Source organism: Scyliorhinus canicula, chromosome 13 (assembly GCF_902713615.1).
Source record: "Scyliorhinus canicula chromosome 13, sScyCan1.1, whole genome shotgun sequence".
Lineage (NCBI taxonomy): Eukaryota > Metazoa > Chordata > Chondrichthyes > Carcharhiniformes > Scyliorhinidae > Scyliorhinus > Scyliorhinus canicula.
Window position 1 is genome coordinate 9,791,543 of NC_052158.1, and position 26,733 is coordinate 9,818,275.

At 55.3% G+C, this 26,733-nt stretch overlaps 1 protein-coding gene and 1 non-coding gene across 2 annotated transcripts in view; one reads left to right on the forward strand and one right to left on the reverse strand.

Moving 5' to 3' along the window:
* The window catches only part of LOC119976461 (butyrophilin subfamily 2 member A1-like), a 109,910-nt gene that overhangs the window by 70,267 nt on the left and 12,910 nt on the right, over positions 1-26,733 (reverse strand). The window contains exons 2-8 of the mRNA XM_038816998.1: positions 19,397-19,501; positions 14,930-15,280; positions 5,936-6,220; positions 4,636-4,755; positions 4,369-4,395; positions 3,480-3,506; positions 1,985-2,005 (exon numbers count right to left, since the gene is read on the reverse strand). Coding sequence (XP_038672926.1) covers positions 1,985-2,005; positions 3,480-3,506; positions 4,369-4,395; positions 4,636-4,755; positions 5,936-6,220; positions 14,930-15,280; positions 19,397-19,466 — 901 coding nt within the window. The 5' untranslated portion in view covers positions 19,467-19,501. The remainder of the gene's footprint in view (positions 1-1,984; positions 2,006-3,479; positions 3,507-4,368; positions 4,396-4,635; positions 4,756-5,935; positions 6,221-14,929; positions 15,281-19,396; positions 19,502-26,733) is intronic.
* On the forward strand, positions 12,010-12,084 carry trnan-guu. The gene has a single exon. It is a non-coding gene; the product is annotated as a tRNA-Asn (tRNA).

The following is a 26,733-nucleotide window of genomic DNA, read 5'->3' on the forward strand; positions in this document are numbered from 1 at the left end:
CAGGCCTTGAAGCCTGGATCTGAGCTCGGTCCTGGACAGGCCTTGAAGCCTGGATCTGAGCTCGGTCCTGGAGAGGCCTTGTACCTGGAGCTGAGCTCGGTCCTGGACCAGGCCTTGAAGCCTGGATCTGAGCTCGGTCCTGGACAGGCCTTGAAGCCTGGATCTGAGCTCGGTCCTGGACAGGCCTTGAAGCCTGGATCTGAGCTCGGTCCTGGAGAGGCCTTGTACCTGGAGCTGAGCTCGGTCCTGGGCAGGCCTTGTACCTGGAGCTGAGCTCGGTCCTGGACCAGGCCTTGTACCTGGAGCTGAGCTCGGTCCTGGAGCAGGCCTTGTACCTGGAGCTGAGCTCGGTCCTGGACAGGCCTTGTACCTGGAGCTGAGCGCGGTCCTGGACAGGCCTTATACTTGGAGCTGAGCTCGGTCCTGGACTAGGCCGTGAAGCCTGGATCTGAGCTCGGTCCTGGACAGGCCTTGTACCTGGAGCTGAGCTCGGTCCTGGACCAGGCCTTGTACCTGGAGCTGAGCTCGGTCCTGGAGCAGGCCTTGTACCTGGAGCTGAGCTCGGTCCTGGAGCAGGCCTTGTACCTGGAGCTGAGCTCGGTCCTGGACCAGGCCTTGTACCTGGAGCTGAGCTCGGTCCTGGAGCAGGCCTTGTACCTGGAGCTGAGCTCGGTCCTGGAGCAGGCCTTGTACCTGGAGCTGAGCTCGGTCCTGGACCAGGCCTTGAACTTGGATCTGAGCTGAAACCTGGAGCGGAGCTCGGTTCTGGACTGGGCCTCAGACCTGGAGCTGAGCTCGGTCTTGGACCAGGCCTTGTACCTGGAGCTGAGCTCGGTCCTGGAGAGGCCTTGTACCTGGAGCTGAGCTCGGTCCTGGACAGGCCTTGAAGCCTGGATCTGAGCTCGGTCCTGGAGAGGCCTTGTACCTGGAGCTGAGCTCGGTCCTGGAGAGGCCTTGTACCTGGATCTGAGCTCGGTCCTGGACAGGCCTTGTACCTGGAGCTGAGCTCGGTCCTGGACCAGGCCTTGTACCTGGAGCTGAGCTCGGTCCTGGACAGGCCTTGTACCTGGAGCTGAGCTCGGTCCTGGACCAGGCCTTGAACTTGGATCTGAGCTGAAACCTGGAGCTAAGCTCGGTCCTGGACCAGGCCTTGGACCTAGAGCTGAGCTCGCGTCATTCCTGGATCTGAACTTGGGCCTGGACCTATCTTCAGGCACGTAAACCAGGATCTGACCTCTGGCTTGGAATCGAGCTTCGGCCTGACTTGGACCTTAATCCAACAAACAAAGATACAAACTAGAAGCAGTAGTGTGCCACTTGGCACCACCCCCACCACCAAGATGAGGTCTCAAGCCTGAGCCTAGAGACATGGGCCTGGATCAGATCTCAGACCTGAAACTGAGCTTAGACCTGCCAGCCTAGGATCTGAGTTCAGTCCCCTGAACTGGAACCAAACCTGGATCTGAGCTGATTGAGAGTAACAGGCCATGCCTCATGACTGTCCTCAATCCCCTGGATGTGGAAGTTGTTAAGAAGCCTTCTATGGCTGCGGCCTTGCAAGGGCCTGTCGGGAGGTCACTGAGCAGCTCATCCGTCCTGGGAGGTGAGCGCATTAGGAAACGTTGGGGGGGTGGAGAAGTGTTGGAAGGTGCAATGATGGCTTTGAACATTGTCTGATTTGTGGGCGAGATGGGGTACATCCTGCTCAACCTCCCCCTCCCTCCCCCAGTGAACCCAGGACTTAACCAGCCAGAGAAGCGGAAGGCATGAAACCCTGCACTCGGCAACCAATGTGAACCCATTGGCCTCAGAGCCCTGCTGTGCTCAACAACAGTGACCCTCATGGCTGCTGTCCCCTTGCCTATGGATTATTCCAGAGTTTGGGATTAGAAATGAAGAGGAAGCAAAAGAGAATGTCTGCCTCGGTAACGTTGATACAAGCTTACTCAGGCGTCCAGTCAGATGGCTGAATTGGAAAACTCACCAACATCATTCTCTAGCTTCTCTGAAACAAAACCAGAAAAGATATGTCAGCAACAGTTCGTGAGGCGGCTGGACATTTAAATCCCATGTAAGGGGCGGGGGGGGGGGGCTGCATTTTACATACCCCTGCCTGGCATGTTTCTGCTGGGGGTGGAGTGGGCATGTGACGTGCTCACCTCCAAAACCAGCAGCCCACCCACCAGATTTAAACAGATAATGAAGGGTCAATTAGGCTTCTTACCAAGCCAAATGACTCTGACAATCCGGTGGGAGGAGGCAACCTCTTCAAGTAACAGCAAGGAAGTGTGAAAGTGGTTCAATCTATAGGGACTCTCTTTGCAGATCACAGGGTGGAGCTCCTCCTAAGATTGAACCTCTCCTTTCTTCTAAACCCCCCCCCCCTCACCCATGCAGCCTTCCCCCCACAACCTCTCCCCCCCCCCCCCCCCCCAACACCTCCCCGATGACCCGCTGAAACCCTCCTTGCCCAAGACCCCGTAAGTCGGTTCCGTGGATCCATGGGCCTACTTTCTTGTTGCCATCGAGGCAGCGGTCACTAACACACCCATGGTGCTGCCCGGACTGGTGGAGCTGCCAGCTGGCAACTCCCGAGGAGGGAACTTCCTCCCCAGTGAGGGACAGAACTCTTGCACTAGCCATGTGAAGCCCATCTACATTGTATTAAGGAACTGTCCAGCTGCCCAGAAACTGTGCAGCTGTCAAGGAAATGTTAAGGAGCTGTCCAGCTGTCAAGAAAATGCCAACTGTCAAGGAACTGTCCAGTTGGCAAGGAAGCTTTAAGAAGCTATCCAGCTGTCAATCCTGTTAAAGCTATCTAGGGAGTGTCAAAGAACTGTCCAATATCCAATGAGTTGGCATGGAGTGGGTAAGCAGGAGGGTGGTGGGGCATAGATTGACTTGAGCTGACACTAAATTGGCATAGGCGTGTGAGGGGCCATTGGGGTGGGTAGAGGAAAACTAAGCTGGCATCGGGCTGTAGGGGCCATGGATGGGGCATAGAGAATGCGTGGTGAGGGCGGTTTTGGTTTTATTGGTCTTTCTTATTTCCTTGGATATGAGGGAAGCCTTACGCCAGTCCGCCTCTGCACTCGTTCTGGGGTCACCAGCCCCAACTCGTTTTTCAGCCCGCACCCTACCCTCCCCCGCAAGGAAAACATGAAAATCCCGCCTGCCAGTGGCCATTTTGAAAGGTGGGGTTTGCCAATCAACCCGACTCTGCCCACCCAACCCAGGGATGAAGGTCTGGGCTGGCATCCCATTCCAGGAAATACTCTGGAACACATGCAGTTTCCCAGCGACAACCCCGGAGGCGCTGGCGTGTCCCATTCATTCTCTAACCCGGATGCTCTGGAACATTCTACACAGAGCCCAAAGTGTGACACTGAATGTCTGGAACATTCTACATTCACAGATACAAGTTACAAGCATTTCTAAGATTCGAGGCGCACGCTCAACAGGGACGCACTGACTCTTACCTTGTTGGTTCATTACAGACATGTATTCTACAATAAAAAGGAATAAGGGTCAGTGGGCAACCATTTTCAACAACAACCTGTATTGACCGAGCACCTTCAACAACATTAAACATCCCGAGGCGATTCACTGGGGTGTTACGCAGAGGTTATGTCGCTGAAGTAGGCAGCACGATGGCGCAGTGGGTTAGCCCTGTTGCCTCACGGCGCCGAGGTCCCAGGTTCGATCCCGGCTCTGGGTCACTGTCCGTGTGGAGTTTGTACATTCTCCCCGTGTCTGCGTGGGTTTCGCCCCCACAACCCAAAAGATGTGCAGGGCAGGTGGATCATGTTCATACTGAATGGTGGAGAATGGCCAGCTCCTGCTCTTATTTTCTATGTTTCCAATTTATCAAATAAAACTATGCAGCAAACAACGCAAGGAGATCTTGGGGTCAATTCCCAGAAGGCTGGTCGGGTCTTTTGCAGGTGGAGAGAGTGGTTAAGAGGCAGAGAGAGCTTCAGTGAGGGTTTCCCAGAGCTGATGGCCTGACCACCAGTAGTGGACCGATGGGCCGAATGGCCTCCTTCTGCACTATAGGGATGGTATGGAATGCTCAAGAGGCCAGAATGAGAGGAGCACAGTTATGTTACGGGGCTGGGGGGGGAGGTAGGCGGGGAGAGAGAGAATTCTTGGGCAGGGGTCCCACTTCTGACGGTGCAGCATTCCCCCAGACCTGCCCTGGGAGTGAAGCCTTTATTGTGCTCAAGTGTCCAGAATGGGATTTGAAACTACAACTTGCTGAGGTAGAGGTGTGAGCGCTCCCCATTGGGGTGTGACTGGCTCCGTGATTCAAGTGCTGGAGGGCAGATAAAGGTGGCAGGAGCAATGTGTAAATGAAGCGTTACTTACCTTCAGTTGTTGGCCGTTTGCGAAGCTCTGAAAGAGAAGAGAGGAGTTTGTACATGGGTTGCACTGTTTGATCTCACACATGCACACAAGAGACCCACACATTCACACACGACACAAGACACACACGAGACACACAACTCAGACGCGCAATACTCACACCCGGTCTCCAAACGCCACTATCCCCCCCCAGTCTCCAAATGTCACACAACGACTGACAATGATAATCCATCTCAAAATGGAGCCACCTCCATGACTAGGCCGCCATACCTTCCATATCTTTCCACTTTCTGTACTGGTAAAACGCTGCTGCACCCATTATCCCGAGGAAGAGGAGAAGAAACAGGATGAAAGCGGTGAAGAATTTCGACATCCGGGGGAAGAATTCATCTGGAAACAGAATGAGAAGGAAGGCCTCCATTTATTAAACTGACCCCAGTCCTGACCCTCAGGCCCACGGTTCACTCCCTCTCAGCCTCTTTACGCCGCCAACAAAACAAAAGTGGGGAAGTAATTATAGAAGCGAGGAGTTGTGGCCATCTTAGAACATAGAACAGCACAGAACAGGCCCTTCGGACCTCGATCATAGAATCATAGAACAGTACAGCACAGAACAGGCCCTTCGGCCCTCGATGTTGTGCCGAGCCATGATCACCCTACTCAAACCCACGTATCCACCCTATACCCGTAACCCAACAACCCCCCCTTAACCTTACTTTTATTAGGACACTACGGGCAATTTAGCCTGGCCAATCCACCTAACCCGCACATCTTTGGACTGTGGGAGGAAACCCACGCACACACGGGGAGGACGTGCAGACTCCGCACAGACAGTGACCCAGCCGGGAATCGAACCTGGGACCCTGGAGCTGTGAAGCATTTATGCTAACCACCATGCTACCATGTTCTCTTGTTCTCTGCCCACTTACAAGTCTGGCCAATGGCCTGTCAGGGAAAGACTTGACTTCCCGACTCAACGTGTACTTTCTGCCTGGGCTTGTGGTTGGTGGGTCGGAGTTCCTGGCCCACTCCAAGGCCCTGCAGTGTCCCTCCTCTCCCCGGTTTCAGCTCTGCCCATGGAGAGCGAGGCCGACAATCCATTATATTTGCACCACAGTGGGGGCGGGGAGGGGAGATACCACTCGGCACGTCTTGCCGGTGCTAGCCCTCTGGAGGTGCTCTCTGCTTACAATACTGCTCCTAATCTCCCCCTCAGCCTTTGTGTCAAACGTTTCCTCACTTCAGACACCCACGCTCAGGATATGGGATCGGCCATTTAGGATTGGGATGAAGAGAAACCTCTTCACCCGGCGGTTGGAGATGTGGTGAGTCCCCTGCTCACTTTCAAAATGGCCGTGGCTTCTTTAATGTCCCGTCTCAAAGGCCTCTGATTAACAGCACCACTGGCAGAGCAGCCTCAGGGTGGTGCTGGAATGCCACTCTAGGGTTGACATGCAGCACTCAAACAACAACAAAGTATTTCATTGGCTGTGAGGCACTTTGGGAGGTTCCATGGCTGCGCTATATAACCTGCCTATCTATCCTAACACGCGCAGTTCACCCTACTGACCGGGGATGTGGAGAATGCTTTGCTGTGAGCGATTCAGGATGGTATTGTTCACCAGGCACTTGAAGTTGTTGATGGAGTCGCTGGTCACCTCGATGGTGCTCCAGACGCTGTAGAGGCCGTGGGTGCCCTGCGCGGCCTTGGTTGTGGCTTTGGCTGTCATGTCCTTGCCGTCTATACCTGACCAGTGCAACCTGGGAGCCGGGTACCAGCTGGACGAATCGCATTGGAGTCCAATTCCCTCCGGGCTGTAACCGTCCAATCGTAACTCAGGGCGCTGGCCAAAACCTACAATCAGAAGAGTTGTCAAGTCAGAGGGAGGAAGGGAAACCGTCAGTGAGACCAACACCATTCTGCTCAACTCCAACTTTCCCCATGGTAACCGTTTGAGGTGACGTCAGTCCATCTGCAGCTTTGGCATCATATTGGATCCTGAGCTAAGCCCCAACCTCACTAAGAGCATCTACTCCACCTCCGTAACTCTGCCACCCTCACCCCATCACACTGCCACCCTCACACATAGCTCCGTAACTCTGCCACCCTCACCCCATCACACTGCCACCCTCACACCCAGCTCCGTAACTCTGCCACCCTCACCCCATCACACTGCCACCCTCACCCCCACCTCCGTAACTCTGCCACCCTCACCCCATCACACTGCCACCCTCACCCCCACCTCGGTAACTCTGCCACCCTCACCCCATCACACTGCCACCCTCAACCCGAGCTCCGTAACACTGCCACCCTCACCCCCAGCTCCGTAACTCTGCCACCCTCACCCCCAGCTCCGTAACTCTGCCACCCTCACCCCATCACACTGCCACCCTCACCCCCAGCTCCGTAACTCTGCCACCCTCACCGCATTACACTGCCACCCTCACCCCCAGCTCCGTAACACTGCCACCCTCACCCCATCACACTGCCACCCTCACCCCCAGCTCCGTAACACTGCCACCCTCACCCCGTCACAGCCCCGCAACACTGCCACCCTCACCCCATCACACTGCCACCCTCACCCCCAGCTCCGTAACACTGCCACCCTCACCCCATCACGCTGCCACCCTCACCCCCAGCTCCGTAACTCTGCCACCCTCACCCCAACACACTGCCACCCTCACCCCACCTCCGTAACTCTGCCACCCTCACCCCATCACACTGCCACCCTCACCCCCACCTCCGTAACTCTGCCACCCTCACCCCCAGCTCCGTAACTCTGCCCACCCTCACCCCATCACACTGCCACCCTCACCCCCTGCTCCGTAACTCTACCACCCTCACCCCCACCTCCGTAACTCTGCCACCCTCACCCCCAGCTCCGTAACTCTGCCACCCTCACCCCATCACACTGCCACCCTCACCCCCAGCTCCGTAACTCTGCCACCCTCACCCCATCATACCGCCACTCTCACCCCCAGCTCCGTAACTCTGCCACCCTCACCCCATCACACTGCCACCCTCACCCCCAGCTCCGTAACTCTGCCACTCTCACCCCCACCTCCGTACCTCTGCCACCCTCACCCCATCACACTGCCACCCTCACCCCCAGCTCCATAACTCTGCCACCCTCACCCCCACCTCCGTAACTCTGCCACCCTCACCCCATCACACTGCCACCCTCACCCCCAGCTCCGCAACACTGCCACCCTCACCCCATCACACTGCCACCCTCACCCCCAGCTCCGTAACTCTGCCACCCTCACCCCATCACACTGCCACCCTCACCCCCAGCTCCGTAACTCTGCCACCCTCACCCCATCACACTGCCACCCTCACCCCCAGCTCCGTAACTCTGCCACCCTCACCCCCAGCACCGTAACACTGCCACCCTCACCCCATCGCAGCCCCGCAACACTGCCACCCTCACCCCGTCACACTGCCACCCTCACCCCCAGCCCCGTAACTCTGCCACCCTCACCCCGTCACAGCTCCGTAACACTGCCACCCTCACCCCCAGCTCCGTAACTCTGCCACCCTCACCCCCAGCTCCGTTACACTGCCACCCTCACCCCAGCTCCGTAACACTGCCACCCTCACCCCGTCTGTTGCTGAAACCCTTATCCCTGCCTCCGTCACCCCGAGAGACTATTCCAACCCGCTCCTGCCTGCTCTCCCACATTCTACCCTGTGGAAACCCGAGGCCATTCCAAATCTGTGCCGCCCCCGTGTCTTGACACGTATCCCCGTCACCACCTTTGCTCGCTGCCTGACCGTTGCCAGTCGAGTGGTTCTGCGATTTGAAAATTCTCATCCCTGCTGTTCAAATCCCTCCATGATGTGATCACCCCTCCCTCTCCCTGTAATCTCCTCCGTCAGAATGAATATGTGGCTTGAGAGATGGTGCAGGAGGGAGAGGTTCAGATTTGTGGGACATTTGAACCGGTTCTGGGGGCGGTGGGACCATTACAAACCGGATGGTCTACACCTGGGCAGGACTGGAACCAATGTCCCAGGGGGTGCTTTTGCTAACACTGTTGGGGAGGTTTTAAACTAATGTGACAGGGGGATGGGAACCAGATTAGGAAGTTAGAGGTCAGTAAAGAAGCAGCAACTAAAGCCAATAAGGCACGAGACAATAAACTCAATGTGACTAAGGGGAAGAGTAGACAGGGAAGAGATGATGAACGCAAAGGTGGTCTGAGGTGCATTTGTTTTAATGCGAGACGTGTAGCAGGTAAGGCAGATGAACTTAGGGCTTGGATCAGTACCTGGGAATATGATGCTATCGGTATTACTGAGACTTGGTCGAGGGAAGGGCAGGACTGGCAACTGAATATCCAAGGGTATAGATGCTTCAGGAGGGATAGAGAGGGAGATAGAAGGGGTGGAGGAGTTGCATTACTCGTCAGAGATGATATCACAGCTGTGATTAAGGAGGGCACAATGGAGGATTCGAGCACTGAGGCAATATGGGTGGAGCTGAGAAATAGGAAGGGTGCAGTAACATTGTTGGGACTTTACTACAGACCTCCCAAAAGCGAGCATGAAGTAGAGGTACAAATATGCAGACAGATTACAGAAAAATGTAGGAGCAATAGGGTGGTTGTGATGGGAGATTTTAACTTCCCCAACATTGAATGGGATTCGTGTAGTGTTGGAGGCGTAGATGGAGCAGAATTTGTAAGGAGCATCCAGGAGAGTTTTTTTAGAGCAGTATGTAAATAGTCCAACTCGGGAAGGGGCCATACTGGACCTGGTATTGGGGAATGATCCCGGCCAGGTGGTTGATGTTTCAGTCGGTGATTACTTTGGGAATAGCGATCACAATTCCGTAAGTTTTAGAATACTCATGGACAAGGACAGGAGGGGTCCGAAAGGAAGAGTGCTAAATTGGGGAAAGGCAGAGTATAACAAAATTTGGCAGGAGCTAGGGAATGTGGATTGGGAGCAGCTGTTTAAGGGTAAATCCACATTTGAAATGTGGAAGTCTTTTAAGGAAAGGTTGATTAGAGTGCAGGACAGACATGTTCCTGTGAAAATGAAAGATAGAAATGGCAAGATTAGGGAACCATGGATGACGGGTGAAATTGTGAGACTAGCTAAAATGAAAAAGGAAGCATACATAGGATCGAGGCAACTCAAAACTGATGAAGCTTTGGAGGAATATCGGGAAAGTAGGACGAATCTCAAACGCGCAATAAAGAGGGCTAAAAGGGGTCATGAAATATCTTTGGCTAACAGGGTTAAGGAAAAGCTCAAAGCATTTTATTCGTATGTGAGGAGCAAGAGGGTAACTAGAGAAAGGATTGGCCCACTCAAAGGAATTTATGCGTGGACTCAGAGGAGAGGGACAAGACAGATGATGAGGCTAGGGATGGATGTTTAAATACTCTCGGTCAAGTTGTCATATGGAAGGGGGTAGTTTTGGGTATTCTAAAAGACATTAAGGTGGACAAGTCCCCAGGACCGGATGGGATCTATCCCAGGTTACTGAGGGAAGTGAGGGTCGAAATAGCTGGGGCCTTAACAGATATCTTTGCAGCATCCTTGAGCACGGGTGAGGTCCCGGAGGACTGGAGAATTGCTAATGTTGTCCCTTTGTTTAAGAAGGGTAGCAGGGATAATCCAGGGAATTATAGACCTGTGAGCTTGACGTCAGTGGTAGGCAAACTGTTGGAGAAGATACTGAGGGATAGGATCTATTCACATCTGGAAGAAAATAGACTTATCAGTGATAGGCAGCATGGTTTTGTGCAGGGAAGGTCATGTCTTACAAACCTAATAGAATTCTTTGAGGAAGTGACAAAGTTAATTGATGAGGGAAGGGCTGTAGATGTCGTATACATGGACTTTAGTAAGGCGTTTGATAAGGTTTCCCATGGCAGGTTGATGGAAAAAGTGAAGTCGTATGGGGTTCAGGGTGTACTAGCTAGATGGATAAAGAACTGGCTGGGCAACAGGAGACAGAGAGTAGTGGTGGAAGGGAGTGTCTCAAAATGGAGAAGGGTGACTAGTGGTGTTCCACAGGGATCCGTGCTCGGACCACTGTTGTTTGTGATCTACATAAATGACCTGGAGGAAGGTATAGGTGGTCTGATTAGCAAGTTTGCAGATGATACTAAGATTGGTGGAGTTGCAGATAGCGAGGAGGACTGTCAGAGAATACAACAAAATATAGATAGATTGGAGAGTTGGGCAGAGAAATGGCAGATGGAGTTCAATCCAGGCAAATGCGAGGTGATGCATTTTGGAAGATCAAATTCAAGAGCGGACTATATGGTCAATGGAAGGGTCTTGGGGAAAATTGATGTGCAGAGAGATCTGGGAGTTCAGGTCCATTGTACCCTGAAGGTGGCAACGCAGGTTGATAGAGTGGTCAAGAAGGCATACAGCATGCTTGCCTTCATCGGACGGGGTATTGAGTACAAGAGTTGGCAGGTCATGTTACAGTTGTATAGGACTTTGGTTAGGCCACATTTGGAATACTGCGTGCAGTTCTGGTCGCCACATTACCAGAAGGATGTGGATGCCTTGGAGAGGGTGCAGAGGAGGTTCACCAGGATGTTGCCTGGTATGGAGGGTGCTAGCAATGAAGAAAGGTTGAGTAGATTAGGATTGTTTTCGTTGGAAAGACGGAGGTTGAGGGGGGACCTGATTGAGGTCTACAAAATTATGAGAGGTATGGACAGGGTGGATAGCAACAAGCCTTTCCCAAGAGTGGGGGTGTCAGTTACAAGGGGGTCACGATTTCAAAGTGAGAGGGGGAAAGTTTAAGGGAGATGTGTGTGGAAAGTTTTTTACGCAGAGGGTGGTGGGTGCCTGGAACGCTTTACCAGCGGAGGTGGTAGAGGCGGGCACGATAGCATCATTTAAGAAGCATCTAGACAGGTATATGAATGGGCAGCAACAGAGGGAAGTAGACCTTGGAAAATAGGAGACAGGTTTAGATAGAGGATCTGGATCGGCGCAGGCTGGGAGGGCCGAAGGGCCTGTTCCTGTGCTGTAATTTTCTTTGTTCTTTGCCTTACATCCCTCTGCGATCTCTATGCTACTCTTAATTCTAGCCTTTTGAGCATCACCAATTTTAATCACTCTTGACGACTGTCCCTTCAGCTGCCAAACTAACAAGGAAGGGGGTAGTCAGTACAGAAACAGGCCATTCACCCCATCCAGTCCATCCTGGTGTTTATGTTCCATTTGTGCCTCCTCCCATCTTTCCTCCTCTGACTCTGTCTTCTCCCTCATACCTCATCTAGATTGCCCTTAAATACATCAACACAATTCAACCACTCCCTCCCACATTCTCACCACTCTCTGGGAAAGGGGTTTCTTCTCAATTCCCTGTTTAATTTCTTGGTGACTATCTTATATCGATGATCTCTCGTTATGTTCTTCCCCATAAGAGGCGACATTCTCTCGGTGTCCTCTCGATCAAAACCTTACATTATTTCAAAGATTTCTCCGTCACTCTGCGAGAGAAAAGTGACGTGGCCTGTCGATCCTTTCCTGATGTGTATATCCACGTAGTTCTGATACTGTCCTTGCACACTGCTCTCCAGTGTCACTATATCCTTTTAATAATGTATGTTATAATATCCACCATATTCAGAGCATCTAAATGTGGTCTAAACTTAGTTGTCGTCTCCGTGACGCAATCGGTTAGCGCTGTTCGGCTGTTAACCGAAAGGTTGGTGGTTCGATCCCACCCAGAGACGAAGTGTTATCCCACCCCCGGATGAAGTGTTTGGGCAGCACAAGTGGCTAGCACTGTGGCTTCACAGCACCAGGGTCCCAGGTTCGATTCCCCTCTGGGTCACTGTCTGTGCAGAGTCTGCACGTTCTCCACATGTCTGCGTGGGTTTCCTCCGGGTGCTCCGGTTTCCTCCCACAGTCCAAAGATGTGCGGGTCAGGCGGATTGGCCATGATAAATTGCCCTTAGTATCCAAAAAAGGTTAGGAGGGGTTATTGGGTTATGGGTTTAGGGTTTAGGGTGGAAGTGAGGGCTTAAGTGGGTCGATGCAGACTCGATGGGCCGAATGGCCTCCTTCTGCACTGTATGTTCCATGTTCTAAACAAGGAATAACTTCACTACTTTACAATTCTATTCCTCCAGCGATAAACCCTAGAACTTGCTTTTCTTTTTTGTGATCCTGCTGACCTCTAGAACAGTTTTCAGTAATTTGAATTGTACCGAGTTCCTTTTGTTCCTCCAACTCACCAAGACCTGCACCTCCCAAGTAACAATTGATCTCCCATTCTTCCTGCCAAAACAGACTGCCTCACATTACAGCCGCCCATTCAACAAGTTTATTAATATTCTCCTGAATTTGTTTCAGATCTCCCCAGTAATGACTGTCTCTGCCCTGCCCCTCCCAATTTGGGGTTATCCTCAGGTTTAATGAGGGACAGAGTGGGGAGAGAGGGGCAACAAGGAATGGGGTGGAGACAGAGAGAGAAGCTAAGAGGGGGGGTTGAGGCGAGTGGGAGAAACAGTGATGGCAGAGGGAGTGGAGAATGAGCGATGGGAGACCGATGGGGGAGGGGATGATGAGAGTGGAGGGGGGACCGAGGAAGTGGCAAAGGAGCTCGAGGGAGCAGAGTGGGAGGGGGAGCAAAGGAGGACCAAAGGGGGCGGAGGGGAAGAGATGTGAGTGTGAGTGATGGGCGAGTTGATGTCAGAGTGAGTGACAGGGGTGGTATCAGTCGAGCAGAGAGAGAAGCAGAGAGAGAGGGACACAGACAGAGACAGAGCGAGAGAGGGAGAGGGAGAGACAGCGAGAGAGGCAGAGACAGCGAGAGAGAGAGAGAAACAGAAACAGAGACAGAGAGAAACAGAGACAGCACGAGCGAGAGAGAGCGAGAGAGAGGGAGACAGAGAGCGAGAGAGACAGAGAGAGCGAGAGAGTGAGAGACAGAGAGAGCAAGAGAGAGAGAGAGAGACAGAGCGAGAGAGAGACAGAAAGAGCGAGAGAGAGTGAGAGAGAGAGACAGAGAGCGAGAGAGAGACAGAGAGAGCGGGAGAGAGAAACAGAAACAGAGACAGAGAGAAACAGAGTCAGAGAGAGCGAGAGAGAGAGCGAGAGAGAGCGAGAGGGAATGAGAGAGAGAGACAGAGAGAGTGAGAGAGAGCGAGAGAGAGAGTGAGAGAGCAAGAGTGAGCGAGAGAGTGAGAGAGAGAGAGTGAGAGACAGAGAGAGCGAGAGAGAGAGAGAGAGAGAGAGAGAGCGAGAGAGAGAGAGACAGAGAGAGCGAGACAGAGAGAGAGGGAGCGAGATAGAGACAGAAAGAGAGACAGACAGAGAGAGAGAGTGAGAGAGAGAGCGAGAGAGAGACAGAGAGAGCAAGAGAGAGAGCGAGAGAGAGAGCGAGAGAGACAGAGAGAGCAAGAGAGAGTGAGAGACAGAGAGAGCGAGAGAGAGAGAGAGAGAGCGAGACCGAGAGAGCGAGGCAGAGAGAGCGAGAGAGAGAGCGAGATAGAGAGAGACAGAAAGAGAGACAGACAGCGAGAGTGAGAGAGAGCGAGAGAGAGAGTGAGCGAGATAGAGAGAGACAGAAAGAGAGACAGACAGAGAGAGAGAGTGAGACAGAGAGAGCAAGACAGAGAGAGAGGGAGCAAGATAGAGAGAGACAGAAAGAGAGACAGACAGAGAGAGAGAGTGAGACAGAGAGAGCAAGACAGAGAGAGAGGGAGCGAGATAGAGAGAGACAGAAAGAGAGACAGACAGAGAGAGAGAGTGAGAGCGAGATAGAGAGAGAGACAGACAGAGAGAGTGAGACAGAGAGAGAGAGAGACAGAGAGAGCGAGGCAGAGAGAGAGAGAGAGAGGCAGAGAGAGAGAGCGAGATAGAGAGAGACAGAAAGAGGGACAGAGGGAGAGAGTGAGACAGAGGGGGAGAGAGAGAGAGAGCGAGAGAGAGAGCGAGATAGAGAGAGACAGAAAGAGAGACAGAGGGAGAGAGTGAGACAGAGGGAGAGAGAGAGAGAGAGCGAGGCAGTGAGAGAGAGAGAGAGAGAGGCAGAGAGAGAGAGCGAGATAGAGAGAGACAGAAAGAGGGACAGACAGAGAGAGAGTGAGACAGAGGAAGAGAGAGAGAGAGAGCGAGGCAGTGAGAGAGAGAGAGAGCAAGATAGAGAGAGACAGAAAGAGAGACAGAGGGAGAGAGTGAGACAGAGGGGGAGAGAGAGAGAGAGCGAGAGAGAGAGCGAGATAGAGAGAGACAGAAAGAGAGACAGAGGGAGAGAGTGAGACAGAGGGAGAGAGAGAGAGAGAGCGAGAGAGAGAGCGAGTTAGAGAGAGACAGAAAGAGAGACAGACAGAGAGAGAGAGTGAGGCCGAGATAGAGAGAGACAGACACAGAGAGAGAGTGAGGGCGAGATAGAGAGAGACAGAGACAGAGAGAGAGAGAGAGAGAGAGAGAGAGAGACAGAGAGCGAGATAGAGAGAGAGTGAGGGCGAGATAGAGAGAGACAGACAGAGAGAGAGAGTGAGACAGAGGGAGAGAGAGTGAGACAGACAGAGACAGCCGCGAGCGGTGCTTCATTGGGCAGCGTTGACTTACTGGCAGTTTTTAGCTTCATGGCTACTTGCTCGATGACGCTGTTCTGCTCGATCATGCAGAGATAATCCCCGTCATCCTCCAGCCTGACGTGCTTCAATTTGAGGGAGACATTGCCCTGGTTAAACTCATCCTTAAAGAACTCAGTCCTCCCCCGGTAGGCCTCAGCCTGCTGCTCTTCCACATCCTGCCCAAAGATGTACTTGTGGATGGGAATGTGATGATTCAAATCACTGCGAACCCATTGCAGCTCCATGCCGTTAGTGGGTTTTTCTGGAATCAGCTGGCAATCCAACACTGCCTCCCCACCAATCAGGGCAATGACAGGGGCATCGGGGCCTGTCACTTTAAACACTGGAGAGGGGTAGGAGGGAAAAACACAAGAGTCAAATCCATTCACTGGGAACAGCAATACAACAATCATTTCCACACAAAAGTTGCATTGATATAGCACCTTTCATGACCACAGGATATCCCAAACCGCTTTACGGGCAATCAGTCGGCATGGTGACACAGTTGTCAGCACAGCGGCCTCACAACTCCAGGGACCCGGGTTCAACTTCGGCCTTGGGTGACTGTGTGAAGTTTTCACGGTGTCCCCGTGTGTGCGTGGGTTTCCTCCCACAGTCTAAAGATGTGCGGGGTCGGTGGATACGCCATGACAAATTACCCTCAGTGTCCAAAAGGTTAGATGGGGTTACGGGGACAGGGTGGACGCAAGGGCGTAGCTAGGGGGCTCTTTCCAAAAGCCGGTGCAGACTCGATGGGCCGAATAGCCTCGTTCTGCACTGTAAATTCTATGATTCTAATGCCGAAATGCAGCAGCCAATTGAGATGGACCGAGATCGTTGAGCTCTTCCAATCCGCTGTCTCTTCTCACCCCCCACCATCCGCATCATTCCACCAATTGGTGTGCCTTCGATTGCTGAGAATCAAAACTCCAGAACTCCCTCCCTAAACCTCTCCACCCCTCTCTCTTTCTTTCTCCTCATTTAATATGGTCCTTAAACCCTAATTTTGTCCAGCTTTTCCATTTCCTGTCTTCATGTGGTGCCGTGTCCAATTCTATGACAATCGCAAGATGATAAGAATGACGAGCAGGGGAAGGGGGGGTTTAAGGTTATTTAGCCTCTCAGACTGCTCCGCCATTCAATAAGATTGTGGCTGATCTGACTACTTCGATCCCATACAGCCAAGACGGAAGAACAGAATTAGGTCATTCAGCCCATCCAGTCTGCTTCGCGATTGAATGAGATCATGGCGGATCTGATCTGATAATCCTCACATATCCTAATAACCCTCACTGATTAGAAATCAGTCTATCTCAGCCTTGAACATACTTAACGACCCGGCCTCTACACCTCTCTGCGGTAAAGAATTCTACAGATTCACTGCCCTCTGAGATAAGAAATTCCTCCTCATCTCTGTCTTACCCCTTACTCTGAGATTCTGCCCTCTGGTCCTGGGCACTCCCACAAGGGGAAACAACCTCTCAGCATCAACTCTGTCGAGCCCCCTGAGAATTCTGTATGTCTCAATAAGGTCACCTCTTAATCTTCTAAACTCCAGGCCCAACCTACTCAACGTCTCCTCATGAGGAAATCCCACCACACACAGGATCAATCCAGTGACCCGTCTCTGGACTGCCTCCAATGCCGTTGATAAGGGGACCAAAACTGTTCACAATAATCCCTTGCTGCCCAAGACTGGGTCGTCTCCGCCAGAGACCACCCCCTAGCTCAGAGAATTCTAAAGGTTCACAATACTCTGGGTGAAGGCATTTCTCCACTGGCCAAGTACACTGGCAGGTTTTACCACAGTAACTCTGTCTGACTGACCACTTTAAACACATCCAAAGGTCGTGGGTTCAAATCCCCACTCCAAAGACACAAGAGCATAAACAAAGGCCGCCCACCTTCTCAACCTTGCCCCTCTCCTGAGGTGTGGTGATCCTCCGGTTAAATCACCCCCAGTCAGCTCTCCCCCCTCATAAAGGGGAAAGCAGCCTATGGTCATCTGGAACTATGGTGTCTTTAACTTTATTGAGGGAGTGCTGCACTGTTAGGCAGCTGACTTTCAGATGGGCTGTTAAACAAAGGTCCTGTTTGGCTCTCTCAGGATGAGAAAGGTGGCACCCGCTATTATTCCTCCCAGACTAACATTTATCCCTCGAGCAATACGGCAAGACAGACGATCGTGCCATCATCTTGCTGTTTGTGGGATCTTACTGTGTCAATATTGGCTGATGTGCTTCCTAGATTACAACAGTTACTATGCTTCAAATAATCTGGAGTACTTAGGGCCTTCTGAGGTTGCCAAAGGTGCTATGGAAATGCAGGCCTTTCTTTGTTAACATATCAGTAAGTGAAGATTAGCAACGGAGAGAGATTTAGGCAGTTCCAACATTGGCTGTTCATACTGAGGGGCTTTGTACTCGGCCTGAACCGTGAGCAGGGTTACAAACGTCAGGCTTTATACTTCAGTTATGCTTCAAACTATTCCTCATCAATTTAAAATGAAATTATCCTTTCGAAAGACCGCCTGCAAAACCAGCCCAGAGACATGCCCATGTGACCTGGCTGCCATGGGGCCCAGGTTAAAACGTACTGATAATAAGGTGCACGTTTTAACACTTGGACACAGAATAGGAAGCAGGTGTCCTTGCTCCTGTACAGGCTCAGACTCTAGGGGCAGAATTCTCCGCTCCCGGGAAAAATCAGGAGGGCCGTCGTGAACTCGGCCGAGTATCACGACGGCCTCGGAGGCCGCTCCTCGCCCCCTATTCTCCCCTCCTGGCGGGGCTAGGAGCGGCGCTCCGTAACTCTCGGCTGCCGGGCGGCGCGTCGAGTGTGACGCAACGGCGGCGCCTATGTGACGTCAGCCGCGCATGCGCAGGTTGGCCGGCTCCAACCCGCGCATGCGCGGCTGACGTCACGACGGCTGACAGCTCAAACCCGCGCATGCGCGGTGGCCGCCTTTCCCCTCAGGCGCCCCGCAAGACGTGGCGGCATGATCTTGCGGGGCGGCGGAGGGGAAAAGTGCGTCCGATTGAGACGCCGGCCCGACGATCGGTGGGCACCGATCGCGGGCCTGTCCCCTCCCGAGCACAGTCGTGGTGCTCATTCCCCACCAGGCCCCCTACAAGCCCCAAAAGGGCATCTCACACCCGTTTCACGACGGCAGCGACCAGGTGTGGTTGCCGCCGGCGTGAAACGGTTGCGAAAGGCAGGCCGCTCGGCCCATCCGGGTCGGAGAATCACCGGTCGGCGTGAAAAACGGCGAGCGGCGATTCTTCCGAGCGGGGGGTGGGAGAATCGAGGGGGGCGCCAGGGGGTCGTGAAATTAGTCAGGGGGACCTCCCGCGATTCTCCCACCCGGCGTGGGGAGCGGAGAAACGCGCCCTAGGAATCAGTCAGACAAAGAGTTGGGAAGAAGACCAACAGCAGGTGCTGAAGGAGAGAACTGTTTCAGTGCAAACAGCCCAGTAGAGTGCTGGTGAGTTCGAAGCCCCTGGTACATGGAAACACCCATTGTGTGAAAACATGAAAACCAAGGAGCCACAAACTCGCAAGACGTTCTGGATGGGATCACTTTTCAGCAGATCTGCATATTAAAGCGAGACAGCTAGTCTCATTGTAATGTGCAGACTCTCCGGTTACCCAAGGCATGGGATCTATCCTCTTTGTCTTGGAGACCTTGGGTGAGTGCTGATCAGGACCGGTCTCCATAAACAGGACCAGACGGAATGGTACTCATGGGGGGTCTCCCAGGGGATCAGAGGCCCCCTGGTACATGCCTTCTGGGCAGGGTGGTACCCTGGCACTGCCATGCTGACATTTTTTGCATGGTGCTGATCCGGTTGGGGTGTTGGGTGTAGCGCATTGGGACTTGAGGGGGGGTCAGGGGTCGCTTCAGGAGCTCCAAAGATCAGGACACCATCTCTTGCTGCACAGAGCTCCTCTGGGCTGTGTGTGGCCTCGCGTTCCCTGCTGACGCGAGTGCCATTTTATAACATTGTCTTTCCCGGTGCTGAGCGCACGGGAAACACGCTCGCTGTGGGACTTTGTTCCCATTTAATTAAATCCCACCCAATATTTCTGTGAGAGTGCGATGTAATGAATAAACGTTGTGAGGAATTTTTGGGTCTGTTAAGAAGTTGATGTAAAATCCTAGTTCTAGTGTATGAGTTGTCTACTAAGTAATGTTTAGTGAGACTGATTTTAATGTGTTTGTTACAGTAAGAGTCTTGTAATATGAAATTTTGCCATATGATCCTTTGCATCTCTTTTAAGCTATTAGCCTTTATGGGGATGATAACAGTTGTCAGCGGTTCTGCTGGAAATGTGATCCTTTTCACAGTAACTTCATTGAAGCCTACTCGTGACAATAAGCGATTTTCATTTTTTCATTTCATGTGCATATCAATCTTGAGCAAGGGGATTGAGGTACTTCAGCAGTGGGATATCTCACCTGTCAGTGCAGAATGGATCCTGAGGAGGAGAATTAGAGACAGAGCCCAGGGCCCCACCCTCCCGAACATCCTCAGCGAAACTCCGAAGCCTGTGCGTGCAGGCCCTGAAAAGACAAGAGGTTTAGTTAGGGTTCAGCGTTATACTTCTTCACTCTTGAAAGAGTCGCGTCGGAGATTTTGGTGAGTTTGGAGCACAGGGTGGGAGAGACGGGGTTCCTGAGAAGAAAAGATGAGCGGATTTAACAATCCCAAAACAACCCGAGCAGAGTTGGAGTGTCCGGAATGTTAGATTCAGTCGGTGGTCATGGGATCCGGCATGCAGGGGGAGAAAACGTTGGGAAATTGGTCACGTTCAAAGCTGCCAGTGCCTCACACCTCAGTTAGAGAGACCTGCCCTGCCTCGGACAACCACCACCACAACTTCTATGTATATAGCCCCTTTAACAACCAAATGGATCTTCATAGCAGGAGGAAGGGGCATTAAGTCAAAGGGGTAGGTTTGAAGGAGTGTTTCAAGAGAGGCAAGTGGTTTGGAAGGGGGGTGGGGGGCAGATCCAGAGCTTAGGACAGAGGCAACCTTAGGCAAGACCAGCAATGCCAGAGCGATTAAAATCAGGGATGGTTGAGGGGCCGGAATTAGAGGCCGATAGATATCACGGAGGGTACCTCGGTATGGTTTTGTTCCTAAATTCTGGAACGGGAGATTACAGAGATGGGAACGGGGCAAAGATATGAAGCAGTTTAAAAATAAGGATGAGAATTTTAAAATCTGACCCAGGAGTCGGTGTAGGTCTGCAAGTGAATCAAACCCACATAGATACATAGATACATAGAAGGTAGGAGCAGGAGGAGGCCTTTTGGCCCTTTGAGCCTTCTCCGCCATTCATCACAATCATGGCTGGTCATCCAACTCAATAGCCCAATCCTGCTTCTCCCCCTAGCCTTTGATCCCATTCTCCCCAAGTGCAATATCCAGCGTCGGCACTTAGACTCCCGTTGGGAGAATCCCGCCCTCTGTTTTTCCTTCCAAAGTGAATAACCTCACACTTACCCAAATTATACTGCATCTGCCATTGATTTGCCCGCTCGCCCAACCTGTCCAGATCTTACTGTAGGATCCCTGCATCCTCGTCACAATTCGCCCTTCCACCCAACTTGGTATCATCTGCAAACTTTGAGCTGTTACATTTTGTTCCCTTATCCAAATCATTAATATATATTGTGAATAGCTGGGGTCCCAGCACTGATCCCTGTGGTACCCCACTGGTTACTGCCTGCCAATTTGAAAAGGATCCATTAATCCCAACTCTTTGTTTCCTGTCTGCCAACCAGTTTTCTATCCACATCAATACATTTCCCCCAATCCTGTGCAGTTTAATTTTGCGCAATAATCTCTTCTGCGGGAATTTGTCAAACGCCTACTGAAAGTCCAAATATACCACATCGACTGGCTCCCCCTTGTCCACTGTACTGGTTACATCTTCAAAGAAATCCAACAGATTTGTTAAGCACGATTTTCCCTTCATAAATCCACGCTGACTCTGACTGATCCTGCCACTGCTTTCTAAATGTTCCGCCATAAAGTCCTTGATAATGGATTCAGGAATTTTCACCACTTCCGACGACGGCCAAGGTGCCTCGCCATGGGGAGCAAGACCCACATTCAAATGAGAAACTGAACCAACACTCAGTTTTCTATGTGATCTACATTCAAGATGTCAAATCGGACACTCAATAACACGTTAAACCTTTCCACCTTTTACACTGAACAAGGGTTGGTGAAGCAGACAGCCTGTGTCACCCCCCACCGCCGCCACACCCCCCCCCCCCCCCCCGGGTTCATCAGCCAGTCTGTCTCCCTCCCCCCTCACCCCACCCCCCCCGGGTATCAGACAGCAGTCTGTGCTGAGTGCCCCCCCCCCCGGGTATCAGACAGCAGTCTATGCTGAGTGTCCCCCCCCCCGGGTATCAGACAGCAGTCTGTGCTGTGTGCCCCCCCCCCGGGTATCAGACAGCAGTCTGTGCTGAGTGCCCCCCCCCCCCGGGTATCAGACAGCAGTCTGTGCTGAGTGTGCCCCCCCCCCCCTGGTATCAGGCAGCAGTCTGTGCTGAGTGTGCCCCCCCCCCGGGTATCAGACAGCAGTCTGTGCTGAGTGTGCCCCCCCCCCCCGGGTATCAGACAGCAGTCTGTGCTGAGTGTGCCCCCCCCCGGATATCAGACAGCAGTCTGTGCTGAGTGTGCCCCCCCCCCCCCCGGGTATCAGGCAGCAGTCTGTGCTGAGTGTGCCCCCCCCCCGGGTATCAGACAGCAGTCTGTGCTGAGTGTGCGCCCCCCCCCCCCCCCCCCCCCCCGGGTATCAGACAGCAGTCTGTGCTGAGTGTGCCCCCCCCCCCGGGTATCAGACAGCAGTCTGTGCTGAATGTGCCCCCCCCCCGGGTATCAGACAGCAGTCTGTGCTGAGTGTGCCCCCCCCCCCCCCGCCCGCCCCCCGGGTATCAGACAGCAGTCTGTGCTGAGTGCCCCCCCCCGGGTATCAGACAGCAGTCTGTGCTGAGTGTCCCCCCCCCGGGTATCAGACAGCAGTCTGTGCTGTGTGCCCCCCCCCGGGTATCGGACAGCAGTCTGTGCTGAGTGCCCCCCCCCCCCCCCCGGGTATCAGACAGCAGTCTGTGCTGAGTGTGCCCCCCCCCCCCCTGGTATCAGGCAGCAGTCTGTGCTGAGTGTGCCCCCCCCCGGGTATCAGACAGCAGTCTGTGCTGAGTGTGCCCCCCCCCCCCCTCCCGGGTATCAGACAGCAGTCTGTGCTGAGTGTGCCCCCCCTCCCCCCCCCCGGGTATCAGACAGCAGTCTGTGCTGAGTGTGCCCCCCCCCCGGGTATCAGACAGCAGTCTGTGCTGAGTGTGCCCCCCCCCGGATATCAGACAGCAGTCTGTGCTGAGTGTGCCCCCCCCCCGGGTATCATACAGCAGTCTGTGCTGAGTGTGCCCCCCCCGGGTATCAGACAGCAGTCTGTGCTGAGTGTGCGCCCCCCCCCCCCCGGGTATCAGACAGCAGTCTGTGCTGAGTGTGCGCCCCCCCCCCCCCGGGTATCAGACAGCAGTCTGTGCTGAGTGTGCCCCCCCCCCCGGGTATCAGACAGCAGTCTGTGCTGAATGTGCCCCCCCCCGGGTATCAGACAGCAGTCTGTGCTGAGTGTGCCCCCCCCCCAGCCCGCCCCCCGGGTATCAGACAGCAGTCTGTGCTGAGTGTGCCCCCCCCCCCGGATATCAGACAGCAGTCTGTGCTGAGTGTGCCCCCCCCCCCGGGTATCAGACAGCAGGCTGTGCTGAGTGTGCCCCCCCCCGGGTATCAGACAGCAGTCTGTGCTGTGTGTGCCCCCCCCCCCCCGGATATCAGACAGCAGTCTGTGCTGAGTGTGCCCCCCCCCCCGGGTATCAGACAGCAGGCTGTGCTGAGTGTGCCCCCCCCCGGGTATCAGACAGCAGTCTGTGCTGAGTTTGTCCCCCCCCGGGTATCAGACAGCAGTCTGTGCTGAGTGTGCCCCCCCCCCCCCCCCCGGGTATCAGAGCAGTCTGTGCTGAGTGTGCCCCCCCCCCTGGGTATCAGACAGCAGTCTGTGCTGAGTGCCCCCCCCCCCCCGGGTATCAGACAGCAGTCTGTGCCCCCCCCGGGTATCAGACAGCAGTCTGTGCTGAGTGTGCCCCCCCCCCCGGGTATCAGACAGCAGTCTGTGCTGAGTGCCCCCGCCCCCCGGTATCAGACAGCAGTCTGTGCTGAGTGTGCCCCCCGTCCCCCCCTGGTATCAGACAGCAGTCTGTGCTGAGTGTGCCCCCCCTCCCCCCCCCGGGTATCAGACAGCAGTCTGTGCTGAGTGCCCCCCCCCGGGTATCAGACAGCAGTCTGTGCTGTGTGTGCCCCCCCCCCCGGATATCAGACAGCAGTCTGTGCTGAGTGTGCCCCCCCCCCGGGTATCAGACAGCAGGCTGCGCTGAGTGTGCCCCCCCCCGGGTATCAGACAGCAGTCTGTGCTGAGTGTGCCCCCCCCCCCCGGGTATCAGAGCAGTCTGTGCTGAGTGTGCCCCCCCCCCCCCCCCGGGTATCAGACAGCAGTCTGTGCTGAGTGCCCCCCCCCCCCCGGGTATCAGACAGCAGTCTGTGCTGTGTGCCCCCCCCCCGGGTATCAGACAGCAGTCTGTGCTGAGTGTGCCCCCCGCCCCCCCTGGTATCAGACAGCAGTCTGTGCTGAGTGTGCCCCCCCTCCCCCCCCGGGTATCAGACAGCAGTCTGTGCTGAGTGCCCCCCCCCCGGGTATCAGACAGCAGTCTGTGCTGAGTGTGCCCCCCCCCCCCCCCCCCGGGTACCAGATAGCAGTCTGTACTGAGTGTGCCCACCCTCCCCCCCCCCCCGGGTATCAGACAGCAGTCTGTGCTGAGTGTGCCCCCCCCCACCGGGTATCAGACAGCAGTCTGTGCTGAGTGCCCCCCCCCCGGGTATCAGACAGCAGTCTGTGCCCCCCCCCCCCCCCCCCCGGGTATCAGACAGCAGTCTGTGCCCCCCCCCCCCCGGGTATCAGACAGCAGTCTGTGCTGAGTGCCCCCCCCCCGGGTATCAGACAGCAGTCTGTGCTGAGTGTGCCCCCCCCCCCCCCGGGTATCAGACAGCAGTCTGTGCTGAGTGTGCCCCCTCCCGGGTATCAGACAGCAGTCTGTGCTGAGTGTGCCCCCCCCCCCCGGGTATCAGACAGCAGTCTGTGCTGAGTGCCCCCCCCCCCCCGGGTATCAGACAGCAGTCTGTGCTGAGTGTGCCCCGCCCCCCCCCGGGTATCAGACAGCAGTCTGTGCTGAGTGTGCCCCCCCTGGGTATCAGACAGCAGTCTGTGCTGAGTGCCCCCCCCCCCGGGTATCAGACAGCAGTCTGTGCCCCCCCCCCCCCCCCGGGTATCAGACAGCAGTCTGTGCTGAGTGCCCCCCCCCCCGGGTATCAGACAGCAGTCTGTGCTGAGTGTGCCCCCCCCTCCCCCCCCGGGTATCAGACAGCAGTCTGTGCCGTGCCCCCCCCCCCGGGTATCAGACAGCAGTCTGTGCTGAGTGTGCCCACCCCCCGGGTATCAGACAGCAGTCTGTGCCCCCCCCCCCCCCCCCCCGCCCCGGGTATCAGACAGCAGTCTGTGCTGAGTGTGCCCCCCCCCCGGGTATCAGACAGCAGTCTGTGCTGAGTGTGCCCCCCCCCCCCGCCCCCGGGTATCAGACAGCAGTCTGTGCTGAGTGTGCCCCCCCCCCCCCCCCCCCCGGGTATCAGACAGCAGTCTGTGCTGAGTGTGCCCCCCCCCCCTCCCCCCCGGGTATCAGACAGCAGTCTGTGCTGAGTGTGCCCCCCCCCCCCCTCCCCCCCGGGTATCAGACAGCAGTCTGTGCTGAGTGTGCCCCCCCCCTCCCCCCCCGGGTATCAGACAGCAGTCTGTGCTGAGTGTGCCCCCCCCCCCCCCCCGGGTATCAGACAGCAGTCTGTGCTGAGTGTGCCCCCCCCCCCCCCCCCGGTATCAGACAGCAGTCTGTGCCCCCCCCCCCCCCCCCCGGGTATCAGACAGCAGTCTGTGCTGAGTGCCCCCCCCCCGGGTATCAGACAGCAGTCTGTGCCCCCCCCCCCCCCCCGGGTATCAGACAGCAGTCTGTGCCCCCCCCCCCCCGGGTATCAGACAGCAGTCTGTGCTGAGTGCCCCCCCCCCCGGGTATCAGACAGCAGTCTGTGCTGTGTGTGCCCCCCCCCCCCGGGTATCAGACAGCAGTCTGTGCTGAGTGTGCCCCCTCCCGGGTATCAGACAGCAGTCTGTGCTGAGTGTGCCCCCCCCCCCCGGGTATCAGACAGCAGTCTGTGCTGAGTGCCCCCCCCCCCCGGGTATCAGACAGCAGTCTGTGCTGAGTGTGCCCCGCCCCCCCCGGGTATCAGACAGCAGTCTGTGCTGAGTGTGCCCCCCCTGGGTATCAGACAGCAGTCTGTGCTGAGTGCCCCCCCCCCCGGGTATCAGACAGCAGTCTGTGCCCCCCCCCCCCCCCGGGTATCAGACAGCAGTCTGTGCTGAGTGCCCCCCCCCCCGGGTATCAGACAGCAGTCTGTGCTGAGTGTGCCCCCCCCTCCCCCCCCGGGTATCAGACAGCAGTCTGTGCCGTGCCCCCCCCCCCCGGGTATCAGACAGCAGTCTGTGCTGAGTGTGCCCACCCCCCGGGTATCAGACAGCAGTCTGTGCCCCCCCCCCCCCCCCCCCCCCCCCCCGCCCCGGGTATCAGACAGCAGTCTGTGCTGAGTGTGCCCCCCCCCCCGGGTATCAGACAGCAGTCTGTGCTGAGTGTGCCCCCCCCCCCCCGCCCCCGGGTATCAGACAGCAGTCTGTGCTGAGTGTGCCCCCCCCCCCCCCCCCCCCGGGTATCAGACAGCAGTCTGTGCTGAGTGTGCCCCCCCCCCTCCCCCCCGGGTATCAGACAGCAGTCTGTGCTGAGTGTGCCCCCCCCCCCCTCCCCCCCGGGTATCAGACAGCAGTCTGTGCTGAGTGTGCCCCCCCCCTCCCCCCCCGGGTATCAGACAGCAGTCTGTGCTGAGTGTGCCCCCCCCCCCCCCCCCCGGGTATCAGACAGCAGTCTGTGCTGAGTGTGCCCCCCCCCCCCCCCCCCCCGGTATCAGACAGCAGTCTGTGCCCCCCCCCCCCCCCCCCCGGGTATCAGACAGCAGTCTGTGCCCCCCCCCCCCCCCGGGTATCAGACAGCAGTCTCTGCGGAGTCTGGTTCTGTCTGTAGCCGGTCAGCCTGGTATAATGTTCGGAGTGGAGGCCCTGGCTTTACAGAGAGTGCAAAGTCTCTCAAATATCTCAAAGAGCAGTTTCCAGGAAAGAGGAGCAAGTGTTACAAGGAAGGGTGTGGCCCCCTTGTGTGGTGTGTGTGAGTTAGAAAGGGCATTTCAACAGCATGCTGCTTCAGGAATATTCCAGAAAGGTCAGGACGTTCAGAGGGCAAACATAGGGAAGCAGTCTGAATTTAACACAGCTCAGACCCCTTTAGTTACAGGCACACTGCCTGGAGACCCCCCTGTAAATACTGACACACTCCCCGGGGACCCCCCCTAAATACTGACACACTCCCCGGGGACCCCCCCCCCTAAATACTGACACACTCCCCGGGGACCCCCCCTAAATACTGACACACTCCCCGGGGACCCCCCCCCCCTAAATACAGACACACTCCCCGGGGACCCCCCCCCCCCAAATACTGACACACTCCCCGGGGACCCCCCCCCCCTAAATACTGACACACTCCCCGGGGACCCCCCTGTAATTACAGACACACT